Genomic DNA, 25,252 nt, shown 5'->3' on the forward strand with positions numbered 1-25,252 from the left:
ACATCAATTAACTTAAAAAATGAACTTATAGTTAACTTAGCGTTATTAGCGTTATTAGCGTTATAATTTAGGTAAATTTACCCATGCTATAAAAAAATTAGTAGTAAATAAAATGGTAGATAAATAGTAATAAAATAGTAGTAGAAAATAATATTTATAGTAGGTAAATTATAATTGACACTGTCGTGTCGCATGTGTACTACGATCTCACCCGTTACACCCCTTTGCCAGGGTGTCAACATTCGTTCAATTATCAATCGGGACGTCCGATAGATTAATCGAACTAGTTTTCGGGGTCGGCGATGAGCCCCGAAGCTTTCGCGAACGTTGTGACGACCGTCGCGAACGACGGCAGCGTTTGTCTGCTTTTACCCGTCTTCGTGGGCACTTACTTTTGTGCTTTTAGTTTTTGTCATTTGACTTACGTAGATAATTTTTCTTTTCCCATCTTAAATTAATTAAAATATTCGGACACAAATGATGATGAGAGAAATGCAATGATAGTGAACAAAAATAAACTACTGAACTCTAAAATCAGAATATTATTTCTATTGATAACGCCAATACGCCACATATAATAATTTCATTTATAATTTTAAAAACAAGTACAATGGCCTTCTGTTTGGTCACTTGAGCAATGGCTTGAAAGAAAAGCAAAACATGCCTGGTTAATTTGTTCGAGAGAAAAGTTAGGTTGTATTTTTTGTCAAGAAGTTGGTTATTTGAAAACTTATAAAAAACAAGGTGTAGAACTTTCAAAAGAATGGATGTCTTGTTTGGTTGATATTGGTAATCATCCAAATAAGAAAACACGATTAGCCAGTCTTCAAAATAATATTAAGATTATAAGATTATAGAGACATGGTGAATCTAGTGATCATACTTTTGCCTGTAGTATTAAAAAAGACTAAGAGTCAGAAATGATAACCAAGAGCTTTGAAGATCAACTTTATAGAAACGAAGATTCAAACGAATGCGTTTTTCTTACTGCATACTATATAGCAAAGTATAATAGGCCTTTTGACGACCATTCAAAGCTTGTAGAACTGCAAAAATGCAACGGTGTGCACTTAGGTTCAATTTTGCATTCTAGGTATTCGTGTACATCTATTGTAAGTCAAATTGCATGCAAAATGAGAGAAATTGTTGTAAAAATTATATACGATTCTGAGTTTAAAATTTCTGTTTTAATGGATGAATCAACAACAATTAGCTCAAAATCATGTATGACTATATTCATTAAAGCGTCGATTTCTCAAGAAATTTATTTTTTTGAATTTAGTGGAATTGGATAAAAAAACTTCTGAAAACATTGTTAACCAACTTTTAAATTGTCCTTTTGCTTTTAGCTTTCAAGATTCTTATCTTCAGCAAAATTGGATGTGTTTTGTAAGCGACGGAGCAAGCGTACTGTTAGGGAAGAAAACAACCAAGCCAAATTGCGTGCAGATAGTTGTATTCATTTAAAAGATGCGATTGGACGACGAGACATAGAAGCTAATCAGTTAGGCTAAATGGTTATACTCCCATCAACTTATACTGGTGGGCCAAGGTACATGCACGAAAGAACACAAGATGCTATGACCTACGTTAGACATTACGGTCGTTATCTAACCTATACATTTTTTATACATGCACAAATTTACAATAATAATAAAAAAGAATGATCGGTCCGTGTGTATGGTACTTATGACATATTAAACATTTGTTGACTCGATGTTTATTTAATCAAATTGACAATAATACCACTCTCACGTAACGAATTACTTACGACATGTACACGAAATGAAATTATGCAACGTTAGTTAAAATGGTGTATATAGTTATATAGTGTATATGTAGTTGTATATGCAGTATACAGTTCTTATACAGTAGAAACCGCTTATTGGGAAAAAGAATAATTGATACAATCGCGTTATTGAAACGAAATGTCTAGGGACGGATCGGATCGTATATTAAAATATTATAATTCAATAGGATTATTGAAACAACACATTGGTTATTTGAAATAATAAGGGCCAAGGTCGTCGAAAAATTCCAGTTATATGACTGTAACCAATGTATTGTAATTACAATGTACTTTATCTTATGTCGTTACGATCGAAACCAGTCGAACTCTCGGAAGAAGTGTACGAAGATTGGATCGGTGTGACCTCGATGTTGTAGAGGCTCTGACAGAAGAAGAGGTCTTCAATGTGGTTACGGATCCTCAAACAATTTAACGTGCTATCACTGTCGATGAAGAAGAATAAAGCGAGGCATCCCCAATGAAGTAAAGAAATTGTAGAAACTCGAAGTGTCTTCAGGAGAGCAGTCCTGCACCGTGCGGATGAAAAAAACTTTGGGCAACATTACTCTTACGAAATCATGATCATCAAGTTACTCGACGCAAACAACGGTAAAGGAATATTTTACTTAGCAGATACCTTTTTTTTTCACAGTAGATAATTTTTTCGAATTATACATTTTTTTCATAATAAATAAAATCAATCATTTATTAGAAACAATCAGTTAATTGACACATTTCACCTTGGTCTAAAAGTGTTTCTCATAAGCGGCTTCTACTGTAATTATTATTTGTGTTGTTACGGACATACATAAATGTAGGTCCTTACGACTTCCAATACATGGGGGTTATATTATAATATACATTATTACATACGCAAATACAAATTACACTGTATGTGAAACACCATGATATCTACGTGGTGGACATAAATAATATATGCCCTTGTGAATATCCAAATCTTACAGAGTCACATACAAATAACTGGCATTGTTGCAAAAACCGAAACAATATCAGGACGTGCCTTTACAAGGTAATACAATTGGCATCGTTTGCATTGACCGAAACAATATAAAAAACATGCCCTTAAAAGGTATTATAAAATTGGATGGTAGATACTTTTCGAAGGGGGTCTAGAATATTAATATTAATATCAAACTATGTCCGGGTCAAATATCCCATAAGAACGGAGTATATAAGGTAGTCTCGAACAGACTATTATTTAGATGTGTTTAAGACGTGTTTTTAGCAAGCACCTCCACGTCAGTTTATTTGTTAATTTAATTAAATAATGTGTACTTAGAAATATCTCAATAAACAGTTTAATTTAGTTTGAGTATTTTTATTGGAATTATCCTATCACATTTTCATCTTTACGATTGCCCGCACGCAACATAATTTGGAGCAGTCGGTAGGATCTATGTGTATAGAAAACAAAAAAAAATAATACACAATCGATGGGGTTGTGTACGATTATATATATATATATATATATATATATATAAGATTCTGATTAATGCAGGCTCCATGTTTTAAAGAAATATAATCAAGTCATCATGTATGGTAAAAATATAAATGACACAAAATAGCAGAAAAAAAATATGCCGGCATATGTATTATATATAAAAACTGATGTTGAGTGTGATCACTTCTAATGAAATAAGTGGTTCTCGTATAAAATAAGACTGTTAATAATAATATTTTGTACAGAAAAAAAAATTTTATACCGAACCTTTAATAATTACAGTATTATCAATATTAAATTTTCTCAGACATGTATCATGTGTAATTTGCCATATATTACTAAATTAATAAACCTAAACATAATAACAACCTTGTAAGACGCTCTTTTCTGTATTTAAACTATCGAGAAAATCATAATTGTATTATTTAATTTGATAACTGATAACAGATAATTGATAGCAAAGTCATTATCTCATTGGGATTAGAGCTAATCACAGATATTTATATATATATACATATATCTGTGGAACCAATCGTAGAACAGTATTTTCAGTAGATTCTCTAACAATGTACACTATGCTTATTTTATATAGTGCGGACGGAACTATGTGCAGTGGATGCCGTTATCATCAGTGCTATCATGATTTCCACCTGATAACGGTGCGGATATCAACAACGTTATCGTAAGCGTTTCCCGGTGCGTCGAACGCCGGAAACGTTTTCCATCGCGAGTTAGGCGTCAAGATGATTGTGAAATCGTTGTGCTCGTTGAACACGACGTGGTGCAAGACGATATTCCTCTACGGCCGTTTCCTGAAGGTCAACCGGACCGCAACGTTACGACCGTACAGCGGTGCGGCCAAACCGGCGTGCAACATCGGTAGGTCGGACAAGCACTGACACTGCACCCGTTTTATGCTCTGTGCAACCCTATGTGATCATTAAACGTAAATTTGCCATAATGTTATACGTTGCCGTGCGAAACAGGTACGATCGGTCACGTGGACCATGGCAAGACTACACTGACGGCGGCCATCACCAAGGTGCTCGAGAAGGACGGCTTATCACAGTTCGTTGCCTACGACCAGATCGACAAGGCGCCCGAAGAAAAGGCTAGAGGTATTACCATTAACATAGCACACGTTGGCTATGAAACTGTCAAACGCAAGTATGCCCACGTTGACTGTCCTGGCCATGCGGACTTTGTCAAGAACATGATTGTTGGAGCGTCTCAAATGGACGGTGCTATTTTAGTGGTTGCCGCTACGGACGGTTCGATGCCCCAAACGCGTGAACACTTGTTATTGATTAAACAGGTATGGTTGAAGTTCGTTTCGTCTGTTTATTTTATGTACAAATGTTTTCCTTCCATTTGTTTCAGGTTGGTGTTAAACATGTTGTAGTGTACATTAATAAAGCCGACATCATCGATAATGAAGTTATTGAACTAGTTGAGCTTGAGATACGAGAATTGCTTACCGACTTTGGTTTTAATGGTCATGAAATTCCATGCATTGTAGGTTCTGCTCTTCTCGCACTGAAAGGCAATACATCTGAATTCGGAGAACAATCTGTACGGAAGCTTTTGGATGCTGTCGATTCCTATATACCAACCCCAGAACGAGACTTTACGTCTCCGTTTTTCTTACCCATTGATAATTTTTTACTTGTACCTGGTCGAGGGTTAGTCGTCATTGGCACCATAAAAAAAGGAACGGTAAAAAAAAATGATAAAATTGATTTGCTAGGATTTGATGAAAAAATAACTACATCTATTGGTGATATTCAAATATTCAAAACATCTGTACCATACGCCAAAGCAGGTGAAAATGTTGGTATACTGTTGAGAGGCATAAAACCTAAATCACTCCGTAAGGGTATGATATTATGTCCAGTTAATACATATAAACTAAAAAACCATTTTAAAGCAACTATTTATTTCCTCTTACGCTCAGAGGGTGGACGATCAAAACCAATTATGTCTAACTATCAACAACAGTTATTTAGTCATACATGGAATATTGTTTGCAGGTATGTTGCTTGTTGGTTAACTTTATTTTAATAATTTTATTAATATTTATTCTTCCTCCTTAGAATTGATTTGGATCCAGCAGTGCCCATGATAATGCCTGGAGAACATGGTGATGTAAAAATCATACTGTTAAATAAAATGATTATGGATATTGGACAACCATTTACTATTCGAGAAAACGAAAGGACCGTAGCTACTGGTATTATTACTAAATTTTTGTCAAATGTTATTGTAACTAAAAATAATTTAAGTAAAGTAAATTTTGAGCAAAAAATTTCTGAAAATAGTTAAAAAATCATATAAACAATTTTATTAATGTATTTGTTTATCTGTAGATATTATATTTTATAAAATGATATGTAATATATTAATTTATGTTACTGTTATGACTGTTTAAGGTACAATGATCATTGATTATAAATTTAAATAAATTATTGTGTTCTTATTGTACAGTATTATTATTTAGGTTTCAAGCAAACCATATTTAAACAATATTATTTTATTTAACGAATAAACAATTTTATAAAAATTTCAATTATACCAATTACCGATGAATGAGAATGATGCCCTGTAAAATACTATTTATGAATAACCATGGTAATATTTGTATAATACTTCAAAAAATTATTCAGAATAAATTAACAGATATTTTAATAAATAGTCTGCTAAGTGAAAGTAAATTATTTTATGTCTACAACCAATTTGTTCATATTTACTTTTTTTTAATTATTTATTGCTTTTTTTTTAAAAAAAATATCAACTATTTTAATTTGTTTTAACTAAAAAAACTACCAATGATCAGTCCCAGCTCAAGGGGTAGGCAACACAGGCCCATGCCTATGGCGGAATTTAACATTTTTAAACTATGGATAGTTTTAAAAAAAAATATTACATTTACTAGTACCTATTCATATAAAATTATGTGTAGTAAAAAATAAGACTCAAAAAAACTGTTTTGTTTTATTTAAATTAGTAGTAGTTTACTTGTTTACAAATGTATTAATCTAATGAATTGTTAATTTTACTTAAATAAATATAATGAACTCAGAATTAAGTCTATTTTAGTATTGTTTATGTAAAATAATATATGATGTAATATTTACATGTAAGGGGCGACAAAACTTAAGTTTGCCTAAGTGTAAGAAAACGTTTGAGCCAGGTTTGCCAATTATAATATATTAATATACATAATAAAAGAAAAAAAATTATTAAATAATTACTAAAAAATCCAGGTCATCACGTCCTTTGTATTTATGATATTTTTGCATGTTCATGTTCATGTTCTTGAGTTTAAAGTGCATAATAAGTATTATATCCTATATAAATGTATGCTTTTCATATATCCAATTCTATTTATTCAGTTCAACAGTTACATTCTATGGATCCTATATTGTATCCCTGCTTTTATAGAATCTTTTTTATCTTGACAACTCTTACTCTTTAATTTATTTAGTATTTTTCAGCCCTCCAGGTATTCCATTCGTTATGGTTCCCAATGACAAATGGAATACCTGAAAAACATTTTTATTGACATTTAATTGCTACCTCAATCATTACAAATTAAATATAAAAATAAAAGCTAACAAATTTATGATTACTATTAGTCGTGGAGATAAATAAGATAGTATCAATAGCTTTATCTCATTGATATGTTGGTCTTATATAATATTTATCATTGAGTGAATCAAGTGTACGCAATATGTGTCTGCCTAATCCCAAATAATGTATCTGATGTCATTAATTTAATAAATTCAAATATTTTAAATAATTTAATATGTTATTTAACGATTATTATGTGTTATAAGATTTATATTTTTTTTTTTTACGGTTTTGTATCTAAATACATATTTCAAATAAACATTTTTTACATATTATGAAGTATGAAATATACCAGTAAAAATTTCCTAAGCTTGAAATTGTGCGAAAATTCTTAAGTTTTAATTAAAAGTCATTATAAATGGAATAACAATTAATTGAATATTTTTCGACCTAGATTTTTACTTTGGTGGTACAATGAGTAAAGCATTTTGGTTTTTGTAGCATCATTAAATTGTTATGTCTTGTGCATAATAGTAATGTCAGATTGTTAACTTCTTCGGTAACATAATAACAATAACTATGATAATAATAATAATAATAATATATTATAAAATATATTTAACACTAATCACAATGGCACAATATATAAAATGAAACCATATAAAAACTAAATTAAACATTAACCATACACAAACGATATTTTTATACAATAATTTAGTTATATTGTTTATTAAATGTAATTATTAGAAATTGTATTTTACAAATATGGTAATAAAGACTATAGACAATTATAACACATTTTGCTATTAATCGTTTTTTGTTGCATTTTATTTCTTAAGTTAGGTATGATTTTATGATAAAAAATTGTATTTTTAACTGTCTCCGTAATAAAAATAATAATGACTTGTGCTCAAACCACGTGCCGTATGCAGAGAGTAACAGTGCCACTCACTAGCCTCTTCATTAGATTCCATGCCTCCGTACGCGACATGCCGGTCACGTCTATATCGTTCACAGACACCAGCTCGTCTCCAGCCAATATCTGTCCACACTGTTCTGCGCACCCGCCTAAATGCATAAAATCGATATCAGGACGGTACAACCATCATCTTACGTTAACATAACACTATTAAGCTGAAATATTATACTAACCGGTGAATATCTTTTTCACTGTCAGTGGCTGGTCGCCGATAGGTGAATTTTTACCGCCTTCTAAGCTAAAGCCCAATCCAGAACCGTCTTTGGACAACATCACTATGGTTGGAGGTCCGTACACGCGGTTTTTAACTACGTCTGTAAGCATAAAAAGTAAAAATAAATGTTATGTCGAGAGCGATATATTTTGGTTTTATGTCTATAACATATTGGTCTTTATATTTTTTACATCCTATAGGTAGAATATGTATCACAACTAATCTCGTGAACGTAGTTACTATTATTAAGTTATACTGTTGCTAATGCCTAGAAATTGTTCACACCACTTGGATCGTTATCATATATTTTAATCGGAAATGATTCGTCGTAAATAATAAGTAATGGATACATGGGTTTTATTTTTATTGAAATGTTACATACGAAAATATTAATGGATGACTATTTCTTTCATTACCTATGTAATTAAAAATTAATAATATTTATTCTTTTTTATTATTATATTATTATTATTATGAGCCTTGGGTGTAATGAATCACTGTGCGAGTAAGAAATTAGATAGAAAGGTATGTAAGTTTCCTAGTAAGGACATCAGATAAAATATCGATTACACATAATATGTATACATAACTTTGTATATTAAAAATGCTCGGATTGTACTTATCAAAGTAAAAAGTGTATAGACAGGAAGCAGAAGTAAAAATTAAAATGTTATATTTGATGAACCCTATAGGATCTCGGGGAATCTGCCAATTTATGTTCGGTGAATATCAGAGACATGATAAAATAAATACTTGAGTCAGATATAACATAAACATTTTCACGTAGAGAACTTAGGAATAACAGAAGTATATAAAAAGGAATCAAAGTTCCTGGAAAAGCATACAATGTGGTACTTTTCGATGTTGAGAACGAGGTCAAAACGTTGAATCGAATCCCAGGAAAAATGAAAATCTATCAATTGGAAAAGGCAGTTGGTAGGAAAGTTGACTCGAGTAAAATGTTCATATCAGTAAAGCAATGACAAAAAAATACATTAATTCATCACACCTTAGACGGCACTAGTAGAGTATTCGAAAATTGTAATGTTTATCAGAGCCATTCTAAGGATTCTTGGAGTTTAGGGCAAATTCAAGGGACCCTTACAATCATAATGATATACGAGTATGATAAAAAAAATATACACCAAGTTCAAAAAATGTTGGTAAATATAATTTTCCAAACCTCAACCAATCAAACTATTTAAATGCATCGATACAATTAATTACATTTTTAATAACTTCTCAGAAATGCATTACCAGTTGCAACATTAAATAAAAATAAAATTTATTCCTAGATAATTTATAAACAGTCATAGAAAATAAGAACTTGGATGTTGTCGTGTCTACACCTGCAATAACGAATAACTACGTAAATGTGTATAAAATTATATCATTTTCACACTCCGGCAATAACCATAATAAATTACAATTATAACAATTTAGAGATTAAAATAATTGAAAATACAGCTTGTATAATAGCGCTTAAATATAAATTTAAGTGAATTTTATTTAATTAAATTTATTAATATTTCATAAAGAAAAATAGTTTAGAAATAATATATTAAAATCAATAATCTTTAATGGGTAACGCCTAGTATTTCTAATCAATCTGGACTTTAAGGGGGCCCCCTTTGAATGTTCATTGACTAGGACCTGAGGCAAAATGGTCCTGTTGTCTTCATTCAGGCGGCGGCCCTGATGTTTACAGAATCGTATCGTTTTTTTAATGTGAAATAGTACTTTAACCACAAAAGAATGAGGCTGCCGACACCAAAGGATTCCTATTTAAGGCACACCATTGATCAAGATGATAAACTGTATTGTAAGGATTTCGTTTGTTACTCGGCTTTAATTTTTGATAAATATTTGTGATCTTGGTGTGTTCAAGTAATATATGATAGTCGTCTCTGTAAATGTCATGTTTAGACAGGCTTCTGCAGACGTACCTGCTCGCATTGATAGTGATAAGAGTGCTCATGCAAAAAGTACATGATTATACATATGGCATTTGAACAGTTTAATGTGAAAAATTGGGAGTGAAAATGGGCTACACATTATAATGTAATATTAAAGATTATAAATTATCAGAACGAAACGTTCAATTTAACTTGTATTGCATATTAAAGAGTAGATTAAAATTAAATCTTTGTAAAACTCCTTACGGAATTTATACACTTTTTGGAGACTTAAACGCCCAATTATTTTATATTATTGTTCACTGTGAACGCAATAAAAACACTTATTCGTTGGTTTATTTTTGCAAAAGACGTCGAGTGATTATCGCTAAACATCGCTTTTATTATTACCATTTTTGGCCGAAGTCACTTGGTTGACAGACAGAGGCGGTCCAACAGATTCGACGGTTGTGTCCGATTTGCATCTAGATATCACCAGCACTACTTCAGATCTAGGGGCCTATAACAAAAAAAAAAAAAAGACCACACCCGACCAATAAATATTAACGTTCGTTGGTGATTGGTTTCGGGTTGAATACTTACCTTGAGTATTGCCAACGATTCCCGATGCGTGATCCCTTTCATGCTCTTGCCATTTATCGACAATATGCGATCGCCTTTCCGGATACGGCCGTCTTTGTCCGCCGGGCTTCCGGTCAACACTTTATACACCTGTGGACACCAATCGAAGTTCAACATTCTTAAACGGTACACGAGCTATACGCGAGTATTTCAAACAGGAAGCGATCGTGACACAAACCTGTACTTTGACATATCTTGTAGGTAAATTATAAAAAATTATCTACGGTTTGATAGAGTGGACAAAATTTTGATGAGCGGTTACGGCTTTTATAATTTAACTTTTTAATAGCAATAAAAAAATAAAAATGTTTATTATTAAAATAATTTTTTTAAAATATTAAAATATGTTTATTTAACATAGTATTAGAAAAAGTAGTTAGAAAAGCAACTCTAGATAAGGAAGGAGTAAAACTAGGAGAAAATAACATTGGAATATTAGCATATGCAGACGATATTGTCTTGATGGCAGAAAGCAAAGATAAACTCAAATAATAAAAAAAACTCATAGATGCTGCTAAACGTGTAGACCTAGAGATTAACTCTGAGAAAACTGAATATATGGTAGTGTAAAGACATAAACAAACAGGCTGTCGTAACGAGGTCCTAGAAGTCGAAAACTACAAATTCAAAAGAGTGCAGCAGTTCAAATACCTTGGCACGGAAATAAAATAATAATAAAATAATAATAATAGGCACGGAAATAAAAGCTAGAATACAAGCTGCCTATAAATGTTATTTTGGCCTGACAAAGTTATTAAGATCTAGAGTAATCTTAAAAAATCTGCAGTCCCAAATATACCAGACACTTATCAAGCCAGTGGTGACATATGGTTCGGAAACTTGGACCTTGAGGAAAATGTATGGACCATGTATAGACGAACCTACAGGTGAATGGAGATTACGTAAAAACAAGAAACTTCAGGATTTATATCAAAGATCAAACATTAAAGATGATATCACTAAAAGAAGACTGAAATGGGCAGCTCATTATTGGAGAAAAATAGGGTAATTGATTAAAATAGTACAAGAGAATTTACCACAAGAAAAACGACAACTTGAAAGGCAGAGGTTACGCTGGGAAGATAGGATCAATGAGGACATAGAGAAGGTGAGACCAGGAATGGATTGGAAGGAGTTAGTTTTAGATAGAGAAACTTGGAAGCAAATTTGTTGGATGACATGTTTTTGAAGGCCGAAGTCACGGAAGAAGAAAAAAAAATCCGTCAAGCTGAAATAATGTTTCCCGACATAAAATTTCGAAATAATAGTCGGTTTGGGCAACCGTCAGGGGTTATTGACATAACATGGAAACTCGATGATCATCATCGGTAAGGCAATGAGAAACAAGTATATTATATTTTAACTACACACAAGCGGTGTTCCATGAAGACATCTGAAGCAATGAAAAAAATTAAATTCTGTTTTAGATTTTGAGAAAAACTAGGATTCTTTTTTACGACAAATGGAATAAGAACTATAAGGGTTCATATTTTGTATTTTTAAACACTTTGATAAAACTATTTTTTACTCTTTTTTTTTTCGAAAAAATTTAAAGTAACTCTTTTTTATAGTTTGATCATCTGAAAATGTTGACGTTTGAAATTTTTATTTTCATTAACCTTTTCATTTTTAATATTTATTTCTTTGATTCACAAAAATATAAGTGTATTTATATAATTCTGGTATTATCTTATCTTGTCTTCTGACTAGTATACACTATTTTCCTGTAAACTAAAAAAAAAAAAATTTAAAAACCATTAATCATGAAATTAATGAAAATAGAAAGTTGAAACGACAACATTTTCAAAGGAATAAACTCTATAGAATGATTTAAAATGATCGAAAAAAGTAAAATAAAATGTTATTAGCCAAAAATGTATAACATTTCATCAATTGAGAAGAGCTGGGCCGATTAAGCTCAAATTTCTTTTAATTGTTCGTAATTTCCAGGAGAAAATTTTTATGAAAAAAATTGTTGGAAAAATGCTATTGTTTAATAAATTGTAGTTTAATTTAATAATTTTTGACCCGGTCGATAACTGTATAATTGAAAATGAATTATTAAATGAAACTATTAAAAAACTATTAAAAACTATTTAAAAAATATTAATTTTATTTTTGGTATTAAATCACGGATGTTGCATAAATATTAAACAACAAGATACCGCAACAAGCGCAAAAAATAAACAAAAATATTAATTCGAAGAATTATTATACACATCGCACGATTTCGATATTTGCGATTCAATCAAAAAAAGCTGCGTGTGGAAGATTCTCAAAAGAATTCTTAGATATCGATGATGGGAAAGTCACGACAGATGAAACGGGATGTATAAAATTACTGACTGATTTCTGCACAATCATTGATTCACAAAATGCTCTCATTGACCAGATATTTCCTAATGTACACAGACAATACACAAATCATGAGTGGCTGGCAGAAAGAGCAATTTTAGCAGCAAAAAATGTGGATGACAACGAATTGAATCTCAAGATACAACATTTGTTACAAGGAGATTTAGTGTCATACAAATCTATTGATACAGTTTGCGATGCTACTGAAGCTGTAAATTATCCAACAGAGTTTTTAAACTCATTGGATTTATCAGGCAAGCCACCACATAATTTAAAACTGAAGGTTCGATCTCCGGTTATTTTGCTTCGTAATTTGAAGTAGTACTTAATAAATTGTTTACTAAAACGTAACTATGTAACGTAATTATGACAGTTTAATTATTAGATTTAATTTTTAATTTTTCCATATATTCGAAATAAAATAGGCAACATTATTGTGATATTAGAATCTAATACATATAGGTTCTGTTTTTCACGCGTTAACTTAATCGCAATAATGTTGCCTATTTTATTCAAATATATGGAAAAAATTAGCAAATGAAAATTTACTGATTGTATGGACAAAAAAAAATGCGTCACTTATGACACAAAATATCAGCTAATCTGTTATCCGTAGTACGTAAATAATATTACGCATTACAATGGCGAGTTTTTTCACCATAAGTCATCTGATTGCTTGTTCCGGGAGAACAATGATAATCGTATCGGCTGCAATTACTAATGTTTTATATTTTTACAAATCACATCAGCGATGTCATCTTACTACATCAAGTTGCATCAGGGATTGCCTGGGACAGCGTGCAGTATATTGACTCTAGGAGCTATTTATGAGACGCAGAGAATTCATGGGCCGATGACGCCGAAGCGTTCGAGGATGACCGTTACCGAGCCGCAATACGATTCTAAAAGGCTAATGCCCAATGCAAGTCACCGAGGTCTATCCAGCTACTTCTAAGCCCATCTCTGTCGTTAGTTCGTAGCAACAACATATCATTAGGCATTTACGCATAAGAATTTATTTTATTATTTACTTATAACATTCGAGCCTCCAAAGACGGGTTAGCTCAGAGCCTAACCGCATTAATCCCGGCTCTTTCGAGGTGGGATGGGTATGTAAAAATTTCTGACGGTTCGTCCACACCGCCGGATTACGATGTAACGCACTTACCGTTATCTCTTTCGTCTCGTAATCGGCACCGCCGGCCAACGTGATGCCCACGCTGCTGGTGGCCATGTCTCGGTGCAGTATAACGACCATCACCTCGAAGGATAGTGGGACAGCCGGCGGGATCGCAGTGATACTGGTACCGGTACTGCCGATGGTGTTGTCCTCGAGCGTCTGGTTCGCATCGTCGATGAGCTGCTGGAGTTCCTGTTGCGATATCAGGCTGGTGGACGAGGCCAATGAGCTGATGCTGCCGAACGGCTCGGCGTTGACCGTGTACTGCATGGAAGAATCATCGCTGGTCGTTGACTCCATGGACGACATGCGGTTGTGCGTGTAACGGTTACCACCGCCGCCGGTCGGGTTGTTGAAGGCCCCGGTCGCGAACACGGTCTTCGCGGCGGCCTTGAGTGACAAACCAACGCCGTCCAAGTGTTGGTGGTGATGGTGGTACTCAGTCTTGACGTGATGGTTACCGGTCGTCGGGTACTGTTGCTGCTGTTGAAGCAATTCCGGTTTGCCGCTGCTGATCCGGGCCGAGCACAGTACGTTCTTTCGATTGATGGCCTCCACGCTCTCGGCCTTCAGCACCCGTCTGCCCGGCTCGACGTTGGACGTGCTCGCTACCAGCGGCGGCGGTGACGAGGACGGCAAGGGCGGTAGTGGTGGCTGAGTGGTCGCCGTCGGCGGCGGGGACGAGGCTGGCGAATACTGCTGAAGCGACGTGCTCGACCGGCTCGAGCTGAGCGCAGAGTCTTCGTCGCTATCCGTTTTGAACGAAGTCTTGGACTTAACCGAGGACGGCGGCCGTTCGTCGTGTATGTGCCTGAGCTCCTCGCGGCTCGAGTTCAATGACGACGACGATGACGACGACGACGAGGACGAGGACGATGGCGAAGAAGAAGCGGATGACGGACGCCGCTGTTCCGGAGGCGAAGGGTGTCGCTGTTCCCGGAGCGCCGGGACTGCCGGCACGACTATCAGTGGCTGTCGCGCAACCGTTTTTACGGGATTCGCGTACCTAGTCACCGTGCCCATCACCGGCGGTGGCCCATTAACGTAAGTCTTGGTCGGCGGACACAGTACGGCCGCTTCGTCGCGACCACCGTCCACGCGTTCGTTGTCGTCGCGGTCGCTGTGGTCACGCGGCCTCGAGCTTTTGACCACCAACGGCAGGTCGGGGATGACGGCCCGATGTAGTAGTGGGCGGTCGTCGGCGACGTCGCCATGCGCGCCACTCGCAGCCCCGGTGTCATCGGGCACCTTCTCCGGGATGACCAGTCCGCGGAGTTTGGACATGCTGCGCCGACGTTGCTCGATGAGCGCGTTCAACGACGATCGTCCCATCTCCGCGTACGCGTTCATCGTGTTGAAGTACTTGCTGTATGGCTGCTCGACTAGGCTCTGCGAGCGCCTGTGGTCCGCGACCGCGCCCAGCGGCGACAGCGGCGCGGCCTCCGGGTACCGGTGCGCCACCGGCCACTGGGTTTCGGGCTTGCGCGACAGCGTGCTGTACGCAGCCTTCGGTGATGTGGCTGGCGACGAGTCCGGCGATCCCGTAGAGTACGCCGAAGAGGTGGACAACAACGACGGTGACGGGTCCTTTTTCTCACCGCTGCTGCCGGCCGCGGTAGCCCGCGAGAACATTGCTATCTTGTCGCGCACGCTTCGGTTGCACACCTCGTCCGTTCTGCCCGAACTCGATCTTCTAGCCGGAGCCGCCATCATGTGTCTCGAACCCTCCGAGTCCGTTTCCGAGTCCGTTCTGCCGTATTCCGTGGCCGCCACGCTGCACGACGACTTCATGGCCGTCACCACTGACGGACGATTCAGTTCGCAGCCGAACGTCAGGTCCGCCGGTCCGACCGAAGCCGCGTTACTCTCCCGATCGATGTCTGTGCAACATAAACGAGAAAAACGTTATAGCTCAGCCGAAAATATTAAGACCGCGAGTATGGTAAAACATTTGGAATTGTATCGTATACATTCGTAGTTTTTAGGTGAACATAAAATATTATACTAATAATATTATATTAAAAGGTAACATCACGTGATACAACGACAACGATTTTTATATATAGTCATTTTACAGATGGCGGTTTGCTGTAGAGATTATAAAAATGGTGATTAAACTAAAAGTTAAACGTGGTTTTAATTATTTTTAAATACTTCAAAAGTTTGAAAAGATAATAAATCGCTTTATATTTTTGTTTTTCTTACAAACATTTCCGTATAAAAGCAGGCGCATTTTTTTTTTTATAGTTTTAAATATATAATACACCTATTTGAAATAAGACTTAATCAATCAAGTTTAATTATTCTTAGAAGTAGAATTTCAAAGACCGTTTTATTTAGTAATGTTACTTTGAATTATTTAAACGTGTATTTTCGCCTCGCATGATTCTAGCACGCGATCGTCGTAGTTTAATTATTTTTTTCGTATTTTGTGTTCTATACGAACCACTAAAATGTACGCACAACTGCGTAACGTCAACTCATCTGTGCATGATAAATATGTACTATAGTAAAGTTAAAATAATATTATAAATATTATTTTAATTTTTTTCATTTAACGCCTCCGTACAAATGTACAACAATATTATTGTTTTTTCAGTATTTGTATTACATGCCATTACGGCGGCAGCGGCGCCAGATTCAAACGTACTCTGCATCGAAGAGGACAAAAGTCTCGCACACTCAAATATGATGGAAATACTGTATAAAGTTCATCCTCCTCTTCTATGCCTACACTTACACATACACACAAACGCATCTATACTTACGCCCACGTTCATAACAGTAGTGGTCCTTCATAAAAATAAAATAGACATAATAATGTCTTAAGTCGTTTGTGCAATAGTCGTTGTCAAAACGAGACAAATGAAGAAGAAGAAGACGGTTGGTCGTCCATTAATTATACCAGATGCGTTGCCTCGACGATGGCGGCAGCAACATACAATCCGCGACACGGCTTTACGAAAACATGCTCATGTAAGTGTCGGACTGTTGGAATATCGTTTAAGATTGTTTTACAGACGAAAAAAAATCATCGATGTAGTAACCCTCGAAAAACTCATCATTGCGAAGAACAACACGTGTACATAACCATGGTTGATGATGTGCTCGCAATGCAAGTACCATTTTCATTGGCTGCGCATAAACATTAGGAATTCTCACACCGATGTTGATAGTTAGATTTATACTGGATAAAGTGTCATAAATAGTAGCTTTTAGGTGAGGTTTACTTGCAATTTGACGATCAGTAATTTGTTTTCAAAAACTTAATATCTCGCGTGGTTATGTATAAAACTGACAATGGGAGTACAAAACATCGAAAAATTAAACGGAGTAAAACACTGAATACGAGTATATTTTGGTTTGCTATTTTTTTTCAGATTCGATATAATAAAACAATTGTCGACAAATTATTAAAAACAAATAAAAATATAGAACATAATGTACAAAAAAATTATAATACAGAACTATTTAACGGAGATAAAGACTTCCTAATGATACCACCGATGAGTTCGTGGCAGTCAACGTGCTAATAAGATTTTAAAAAGCATACCTAAAAAATGAATCCAGTATCTACTACAGTAAATTCGTTTATTTATCTAATATGCAGGATAGACATATACATGTATATATTTCTCGTATTAGTATATTAGATAGTATATATTTAAAAATAACATGTATTTTTTTTCTAATACTCAGAAGTTATTTTAAAATACTTAAAATTTGGTAATTTACTGTTTTTAAAAAATTGGAAAAATACGATACGGTCGTTAGTCACCAATCATTGTTTTTTACGAATAACATTAAATTCAATAATGGGATAATGATCATAATAAAATATCAAGAAACAGTAATTTCTCACAATTTACGATTTTTCCATAAGAACGGTAATTTATATTTATTTAATTATATATCAAAATCTAATAAGGGGAGTCTATGACAAAAATGATTTTATGTAGTAATATTCTTATAGAGAATAATATTTTATAAACTGCGAAATAATGGATTTGATGAATCAACAAATATTTATTAAAATTAAATCACACAATAAGTAACAGTAAGTACAAGTAAAGAATAATATGATAAATCGTACGATTAAGAATATATATATATATATATAAACTGAGGCTATAACCTGCGGTCTAGTGCATTGAAAATATTTTATAATATGGAAATTTTAATTATTTCAAAATTCAGTGTTATGTCGTTAAAAATTACAAGCAATGGTTAAATGTATTTATTTAAATAGGTGAATTTATAATACATGTATATCTTGTCCATTTTTAAATGTAACTATAATTTACATAGAATGAAAATTGAAATATATATAATGTCCGACAAACAATGATAGGGAAAAATAATTACGAAATGTATTAAAGTTAAACCGATACCAAAAATAATTAAACTATATTAATGAGTTACCAAAAATGCTTTATAGATTATTATGTACAAGTAATATTGATTATAATATCCTCTCATGAATTTTTTTTTAAATCGTTTGTATAGCTGTTTATTAAACTAGAAACAATATTTTAATCTTTGGTGTCAACATTTTAATACCATACAATAATTATATGCGCGTACTTGATTTCATTTTATTACACTACATTCATGTTAATGGTATAATGTTGCATATGAAGTTTTAAAGTAATGTAAAAATAAATAACCCATTTAAATATTAAATCAGCGTTAGTTATTATAACGTAGAGAGAGGTATTCATCAAAACATTTGCAGACGCACAAAGCTGCGTCTGGAGGGGATCAAGATTTGTACGTAGGCTCGGGTTCGGCGTCCCCCTCGCGTATTAGTTACGGCCAGCTATTTATTCGCCTTCCATCGCAATACGCATTGTACATAGTATGAAAACGTATACATGTATACCCCCACAACACGATACCCATTTAGCAAAGACTGATCGCAGTAATATTTTTCTTGCAAATTTGACGATCTCATATCATTATCGATACAATAATGTAATCAATTGATTTTTAATGAATCGTTCGCATTTTTTTTTCGAGCCGGAAGCAAATGTTTTTCACGCGGCAGTTCATTTGCATTTGCCATAAGTATATATATATATATATATATATATATATATATATATATATATATATATACAATTTACTATACTTTTATTGTACAAGTGAATCGGAGTGGACGAAGAGCAGCGCACGACACTCATTGTCACCGCGGTAAATTATGGCCAACAATTACGCCCACGTCGAGATTTTAAGTTGGGAAAAAAATGTATATATTATTCTTGAGTAAAGACACGTGGTGCGAGCGGCTTCAGCGACCTTCACAATTGCATTTAAACTCAAGCATTGTATATATATATGTATATGTATGTATATAGATTAGTGTTCGATGAAATAAAATAAAAATTAAAAAACCGTCAGAGTGAAGATGTGTGGCGGCTATTGTATAAATCGCAGTGGTACGCCCCGCCGACGTACGATAAGGTATCCGAGTAATTATTTTCCGACTGAACGTGAACCAGATTATTGCAAACCTGATTTACAACGTATGCATAATGTAAAACACTATGCGTATATTTATGTGTACTCGAGGGGAGACGGTAAGAAGAAGGAAAAAAAATTATAAGGAATAAAACTAGCACCAGCGTACGGTATACACTCGTATACATACATATACGCGCATCTACTATGTATACTATAACATATAATGTACATCATACATGTGCTTGGAGTATGTATAATAATATTTGTGTAATATGGGCAATCTGCGCAATCGTAAGTTCGAGCAAAACCGTTTCTCTTCGGATAGGGTTCCGTACGCGCGTAGAACCGCTGTAATAAACGTGTGCGATCTAATTAACGATCGGATTATAGACTAAAAAAATCCGTGCCCACGCATTTTGATCGCGGCTGCAGACATTTGCTACGACTTTAGATACAATTATATTGCACACACTATGTATCACATTTAAGCACTCGTATTGTTTACTAATAAATCGCGGTATAGGTGCAGCGTGCAATAAAATATATTGTTCACGTTTTGTAATCGTCACGCGTCACGCGTCACGGTGGCCGTCGTCGTACTACTACGGCTGAGCTATAAAATGTCATTATTTTTCCATTTTCATCGTACTCGCGCGTATGGCAATCATTCCGTTCGCTCGTTTTGCATAAACAGTAAAAAAAAAACACGACTAAACGCAATCTCGAACTCAACGAATCACACGGACATTATAAACGCATTATTATTATTATTGTAATACAGAACACGATAACTTTGAAAACTTAACGTGGTTCCATGTCTATGGTGGAAATAACACATACATATCCGTGCGTGTGCGTGTGCGTGCAACAAGAAGAAAATAGATATAATATTATACATTCTTGTGTACGTGTTGTGAGTTCGGTGTGTTTACGAGTAACTGCATAACGTTAGTAAACGTTGTGTACTTAAAATACCCGCATACATGGGTGGCTGCGAAACGGGTCCACATGCGCAGGAGTGTGCAGAATGCATGCATTATTATTACGTTTTCTGACGGAATATTAGATTTGTAAGCGCAGTGCCTCGCGCATAGAACAACAAAAATATTCTTATAAGTTATTTAATAATCGGTTTTAGAGGAGAGATCAAATGTTAGAACGCGCACATCGGCGCGTTTACCGCTTTGCAACTCGTGCAAGACGATTACGTACGCTACAGTGTACGCACGTTCTACCAAATTATACCATTATAATACAATATCTACTACTAATAAAACCGTACTACTAAATTATGTTATTGTAATATTTTCGATCCCGTTTCATCATTACTATTGCTATTAATATTTATTAACGATAATGGAATATTACTATACGCGTAGAACGTTAAAAAAAGAATTAAATAGCCGTCGATTTGTCCTTTACGGATTTCATATTTTATTTTCCACTACGGGGAGTGGTGGAAGGATAATTAAATCATTTTACAAAATATTGACCGATCTCCCCACTATGAAAAAATATAATAATAATATGCACACTTAATGTACGCGTTATCGTTTGGAAAGGTGTCGGCACGAGTGTTAGGTACCAAATATGGTTACAGTTTGCCAATTGTAAATATTGTTGTTATTATTATTTTACTGCGTGCGCCGCCAACATTTGAATTTATTGTCGCCCCATTACCGACAATGACTTGTCGACAGATTGGTTGTTCGTCACGCACTGTTGCCAACCCCGACGGAGATTCGTGTACGAAATAAATTGTATAGCAAGAGAATCCTATGCAATTAAAAGCGTTTACTAGTTTTGAATGCGTACCCATACTATATGCGCGTGCACTTGGGGACGTCTATGTAATGAGATCGTTTATATACGAATCTTTGAAATGCACACAAGGGTGCAACGTAAATGGAAATATTATACAGTTTAGTAGACCGCAGAACTTTCAAAAACATTTCATTGTCACATTACGTTCTCCCAAAATTTTAACGGAAAGTACTGTATAAAATAGTCAACAAAATATAATGTTTCAGGGACGGATCTGAAGCTTGTTTAAGGGGAGGGGTCGATAGGAATATTATAACTATTATTACATTATATTATTTATTATAATAAAACAAACTACCTATACAAATATTTACATAATATTTGGTAGTTAATATGTGTATTATATATATATATATGACTGTATACCCATACCAAAAATATTAAATACAACTGCAAAAAAAAAATGGTTAAGGGGATCACCACGTCACCTCCCTCCCCCATAAATCCACCCTTACAATACTTTATGGTGGTGCGTATGTAAACCATAGCTTCAAAAATCAAAACACTTTACAATTTAGGATTCCGCAGTATGTCAAAAAACTGTAATATTTAATAACTACTGAAATACAAATGGCATATATCCGTGGACACTGAGCACACATTACTGAGGCACGAATGTTCCAAAGAGACTCGTATAATACCTATAGATATTTTAAATTCTAACCTGACTATGTATCATATTTTAACGTGTACTTGGTACCAAAAATAACACTACCATTATCCGAAAAACTTCACACCACACGTGAACTTTCACGAAAATCTAATCGCATTATCGTCACACAATAAATGCACGAGAATCATTTCGCAAAGCGAAAAGTGTTATCTGTTCAACAGTTTACCGATTTTTAATCTATTTTCAATATACTATATTATACGATTGTTACTACATTTTTATCCGATTGATAACTATCGTTGCTTATTCCATTTTCGTCGCTTTTGAATTTAAAATACTTAATACGCACTCATCGTATAAGCCATCAAACCTTACGATTAATTATTATTATTAAAAATGTATTAATGATATAAGTATAGTGCGTGATATAACTATAATAGTCCAACGGTTCCTAAGATGTGATCTGCGGTAGAGTTCGGCGAGAGTAATTTAAGAACTACGAGCGAACATATTTGAATTAAATCAAATTCAAATACTGTTATTAGTGCATTCGTTACATACATACGTAACGTAAATATTCTCGTAAATATTGTATACACTTAATATGTGTATAAACGCATACATCTTCTTCCACGGAACTAAATATTGAAGTACTGTATCAAAAAATAACAACATTGTTCACATAAAAACATAAAAATCACTAAATAGTAATTACATCATGATTTTTTTTTTTAATTAAATAAAATAAAATATTTTGTATTAATATGGCATACAAGGGAACAATTGAAAAAAGCAAATCATTGATACATCATTTTTATGAGTTATGGTTTAAAATTGGCTTTATCGGTTTTAGGAACGCCGTAGATTACTTTCTTGATAATTTTATGGGTTCAAAAGAGTTTGAGTACTGCTGCACTATTTAGTTTATACTACTCAGTAATGGAAGTGTCGTAGTTGCGTTCACCGGCAAGATTGGATTTTGCGTGGTTGTCTCGTTAATCCATGGCAAACTCTGATATATCCAAGTAAATATATATAACGTCGACATTAAATATGTTTTTACAACTGTACACGGTCGGGCGAACGCCGTCACCGTGGGTCGTTTGTCGCGGTCGACCGACGACGACTCGCGATCGTGCCGGCCTCACTGGCAGGATGGATGCCACGCGACGACCGGTAATCTGAACTCGACCGCAGACGTTACACACGCACCGGTGCAGCTGCATCGTCGTACGTCCGATACGTGAGTGCAATACTGTCCCCAGGTTCCACCTGGCCACAGTAGGATAGCAGGAATTCCTTTCTGGGCCCTAGCTGTGTTATATTTTTTGGGGCCCCCGTTTACTAATGAGAAAATTAAAATTATAAATCCATATCACTATAATCGTTCATAGAATAATACAAAACCGTTTAATTAGTAAAAAGAACGTTGATAATAAACCAATCTGTTAATTTGGACTAATAATAATCTCTATTGTTAGACATTATCAATAGTTGGTAGTTGGTAAGTTTAATGAAGGTAAAATATACATTATATGTTACGTTATCTATATTTTATTTGTTTTTCATTGGGCCCTACGTAAAATTCCTGCTAGGACCTTTGGCACCTAGGCCATTGCCATACCATTATTGCACACCGTGATGACAAAACGCGTGTCACGGAAGGGTCCGAGAAACCGCCGACTTCTGCGGCCGATCAATGTCTTCGTGTCAGTGCGCGCCAACGATGCATTTTTGTGTCAATAACGCTACAGCCAAAGAATGTTATTGTATAAGCGCGTGTTTTCATCTCAACGAGACCCGATTGATCTGATACAAAACATATAAAAGGTATAAAAATGTGTAGCGCAAGCGGGAGGCATTGTTGGGCCCGGGGTCGATTTTTTCACGGAGTTCTAAAATGTTTCGTCATGAAGCTAAAAAGGCACCCTACTACTTGTACAACATATTTTTTATTTTCCATAATTTATGTAAAAATTGTTTTCCTTAGAATAGATATAATATTTTATCATAAAAGCGTCAACAAAATATTATTGTTTATTCATTTATTATGATTAAACTATTCATATTACAATATAAGTACCTACTGAACATATAATAATATTGAAATTAAATATTAGTGTAACACCATACCCATTTTCACATGACAGCGGATACTTGTTATTTAACTTCAAAAACAAAATTACAGGCTTACAAATCATTAAATCCCATGAAAGGCGTGGGTCCACTAAAATAGTGAATCTTTGGACCAAACGCGCCCGCAGGTTAAAATCCCACTCGGGGCAAGATTAAAATTCAAAGGGCCAAAGCAACGTGTATCTAAAAATAGATGAGAACAAAATAAAATACCATAGAAATCAGTACTCGGGAGAATTTATAGTTTTAAGCAATATGCAATCATGTGTAAACATTGTATACTAATAAATACTTCAAGATTTTACATTTTAGATTATCTAAAAATATAATAAATTTTACTAAAATTTATAAATGGATCTCAATAAAATTATGTTATAATTAATATGCGTGGTATTAAATTAACAATAGTTTTGAAACAAAAATTCCCAGTAGAAGCAATGGCCCTTTTTGCCCCCCCTGCAGGCGCGTATGCCCTGGACGCAGCTACCCTTTTAACCTTGTCCATCAACCGGCGCTAAAAATATGTACGTCACTGTCGAATGCACAGTGTCCGGCTTGAGATTTTTACACCCCTGGGCACTTCTGAATATGCACTTTCAATACCAAGAAAAAAATGGTCAAGAATGATTAATAAGGTCCCCAATCTTGTTTTTGTTAAAAAAATAGTCTCCCTCTGAACATTTATTTTTATTTTGGCTGTACCTTTTTCCATTCCCCCTTTCCTATACTTAACATTTTTTATTTTATTAATTTGCATGTACTATCAACAAAAGTAAATTTATCATTATAAATTATAATCATGCAAAAACTTAAGATCAAATATTATGTACAATTAAACGAACATTTCAAAATATTAAATAATAGTAAATCACAATAACTTTTATAATAACAACTATATAAGTTTGATGTATCCAAATTTAAAGTGCCTTAAGTCATGATTTTTCAGAAGCAAAATCTGATCTCGGTTATCAATATAGTGGGCTTAACGATATACGTGCGGGACTAAACGCAGATGATTGATAATCTGAACTTCACCACATAATAGAAACAGCGATAAAAAAAAATGTATTTTTAAAATATTACTATTATTATTATTATTATTATTATTATTATTATTATTATTATTATTA

General features: G+C 34.4%; 2 protein-coding genes across 2 annotated transcripts in view; one reads left to right on the top strand and one right to left on the bottom strand.

Annotated features, from left to right (window-relative positions):
• The first annotated feature begins 3,816 nt into the window (after positions 1-3,816).
• On the top strand, positions 3,817-5,573 carry LOC112689461 (putative elongation factor Tu-like protein). Its single transcript, XM_025563182.1, has 5 exons — positions 3,817-4,130; positions 4,238-4,566; positions 4,632-5,127; positions 5,206-5,281; positions 5,345-5,573. The coding sequence occupies exons 1-5, from the start codon at positions 3,995-3,997 to the stop codon at positions 5,571-5,573; spliced, it is 1,266 nt and encodes a 421-aa protein (XP_025418967.1). The 5' UTR covers positions 3,817-3,994.
• A 1,961-nt stretch (positions 5,574-7,534) lies between these two features.
• The window catches only part of LOC112689462 (pro-interleukin-16), a 60,802-nt gene continuing 43,084 nt past the window's right edge, over positions 7,535-25,252 (bottom strand). The window contains exons 5-9 of the mRNA XM_025563183.1: positions 14,075-15,966; positions 10,513-10,641; positions 10,321-10,429; positions 7,974-8,114; positions 7,535-7,889 (exon numbers count right to left, since the gene is read on the bottom strand). Coding sequence (XP_025418968.1) covers positions 7,732-7,889; positions 7,974-8,114; positions 10,321-10,429; positions 10,513-10,641; positions 14,075-15,966 — 2,429 coding nt within the window. The 3' untranslated portion in view covers positions 7,535-7,731. The remainder of the gene's footprint in view (positions 7,890-7,973; positions 8,115-10,320; positions 10,430-10,512; positions 10,642-14,074; positions 15,967-25,252) is intronic.

This window comes from Sipha flava, unplaced genomic scaffold (assembly GCF_003268045.1).
Source record: "Sipha flava isolate LNK unplaced genomic scaffold, YSA_version1 444_pilon_pilon, whole genome shotgun sequence".
Taxonomy (NCBI): Eukaryota; Metazoa; Arthropoda; class Insecta; order Hemiptera; family Aphididae; genus Sipha; species Sipha flava.

Bases quoted from the DNA above. Each gene is read 5' to 3' on its own strand.
- LOC112689461 (XM_025563182.1), top strand. From the start codon at position 3,995: ATGATTGTGAAATCGTTGTGCTCGTTGAACACGACGTGGTGCAAGACG. The intron at 4,567-4,631 runs GTATGGTTGAAG...CATTTGTTTCAG, and splicing joins ACTTGTTATTGATTAAACAG to GTTGGTGTTAAACATGTTGT. The intron at 5,282-5,344 runs GTATGTTGCTTG...CTTCCTCCTTAG, and splicing joins ACATGGAATATTGTTTGCAG to AATTGATTTGGATCCAGCAG.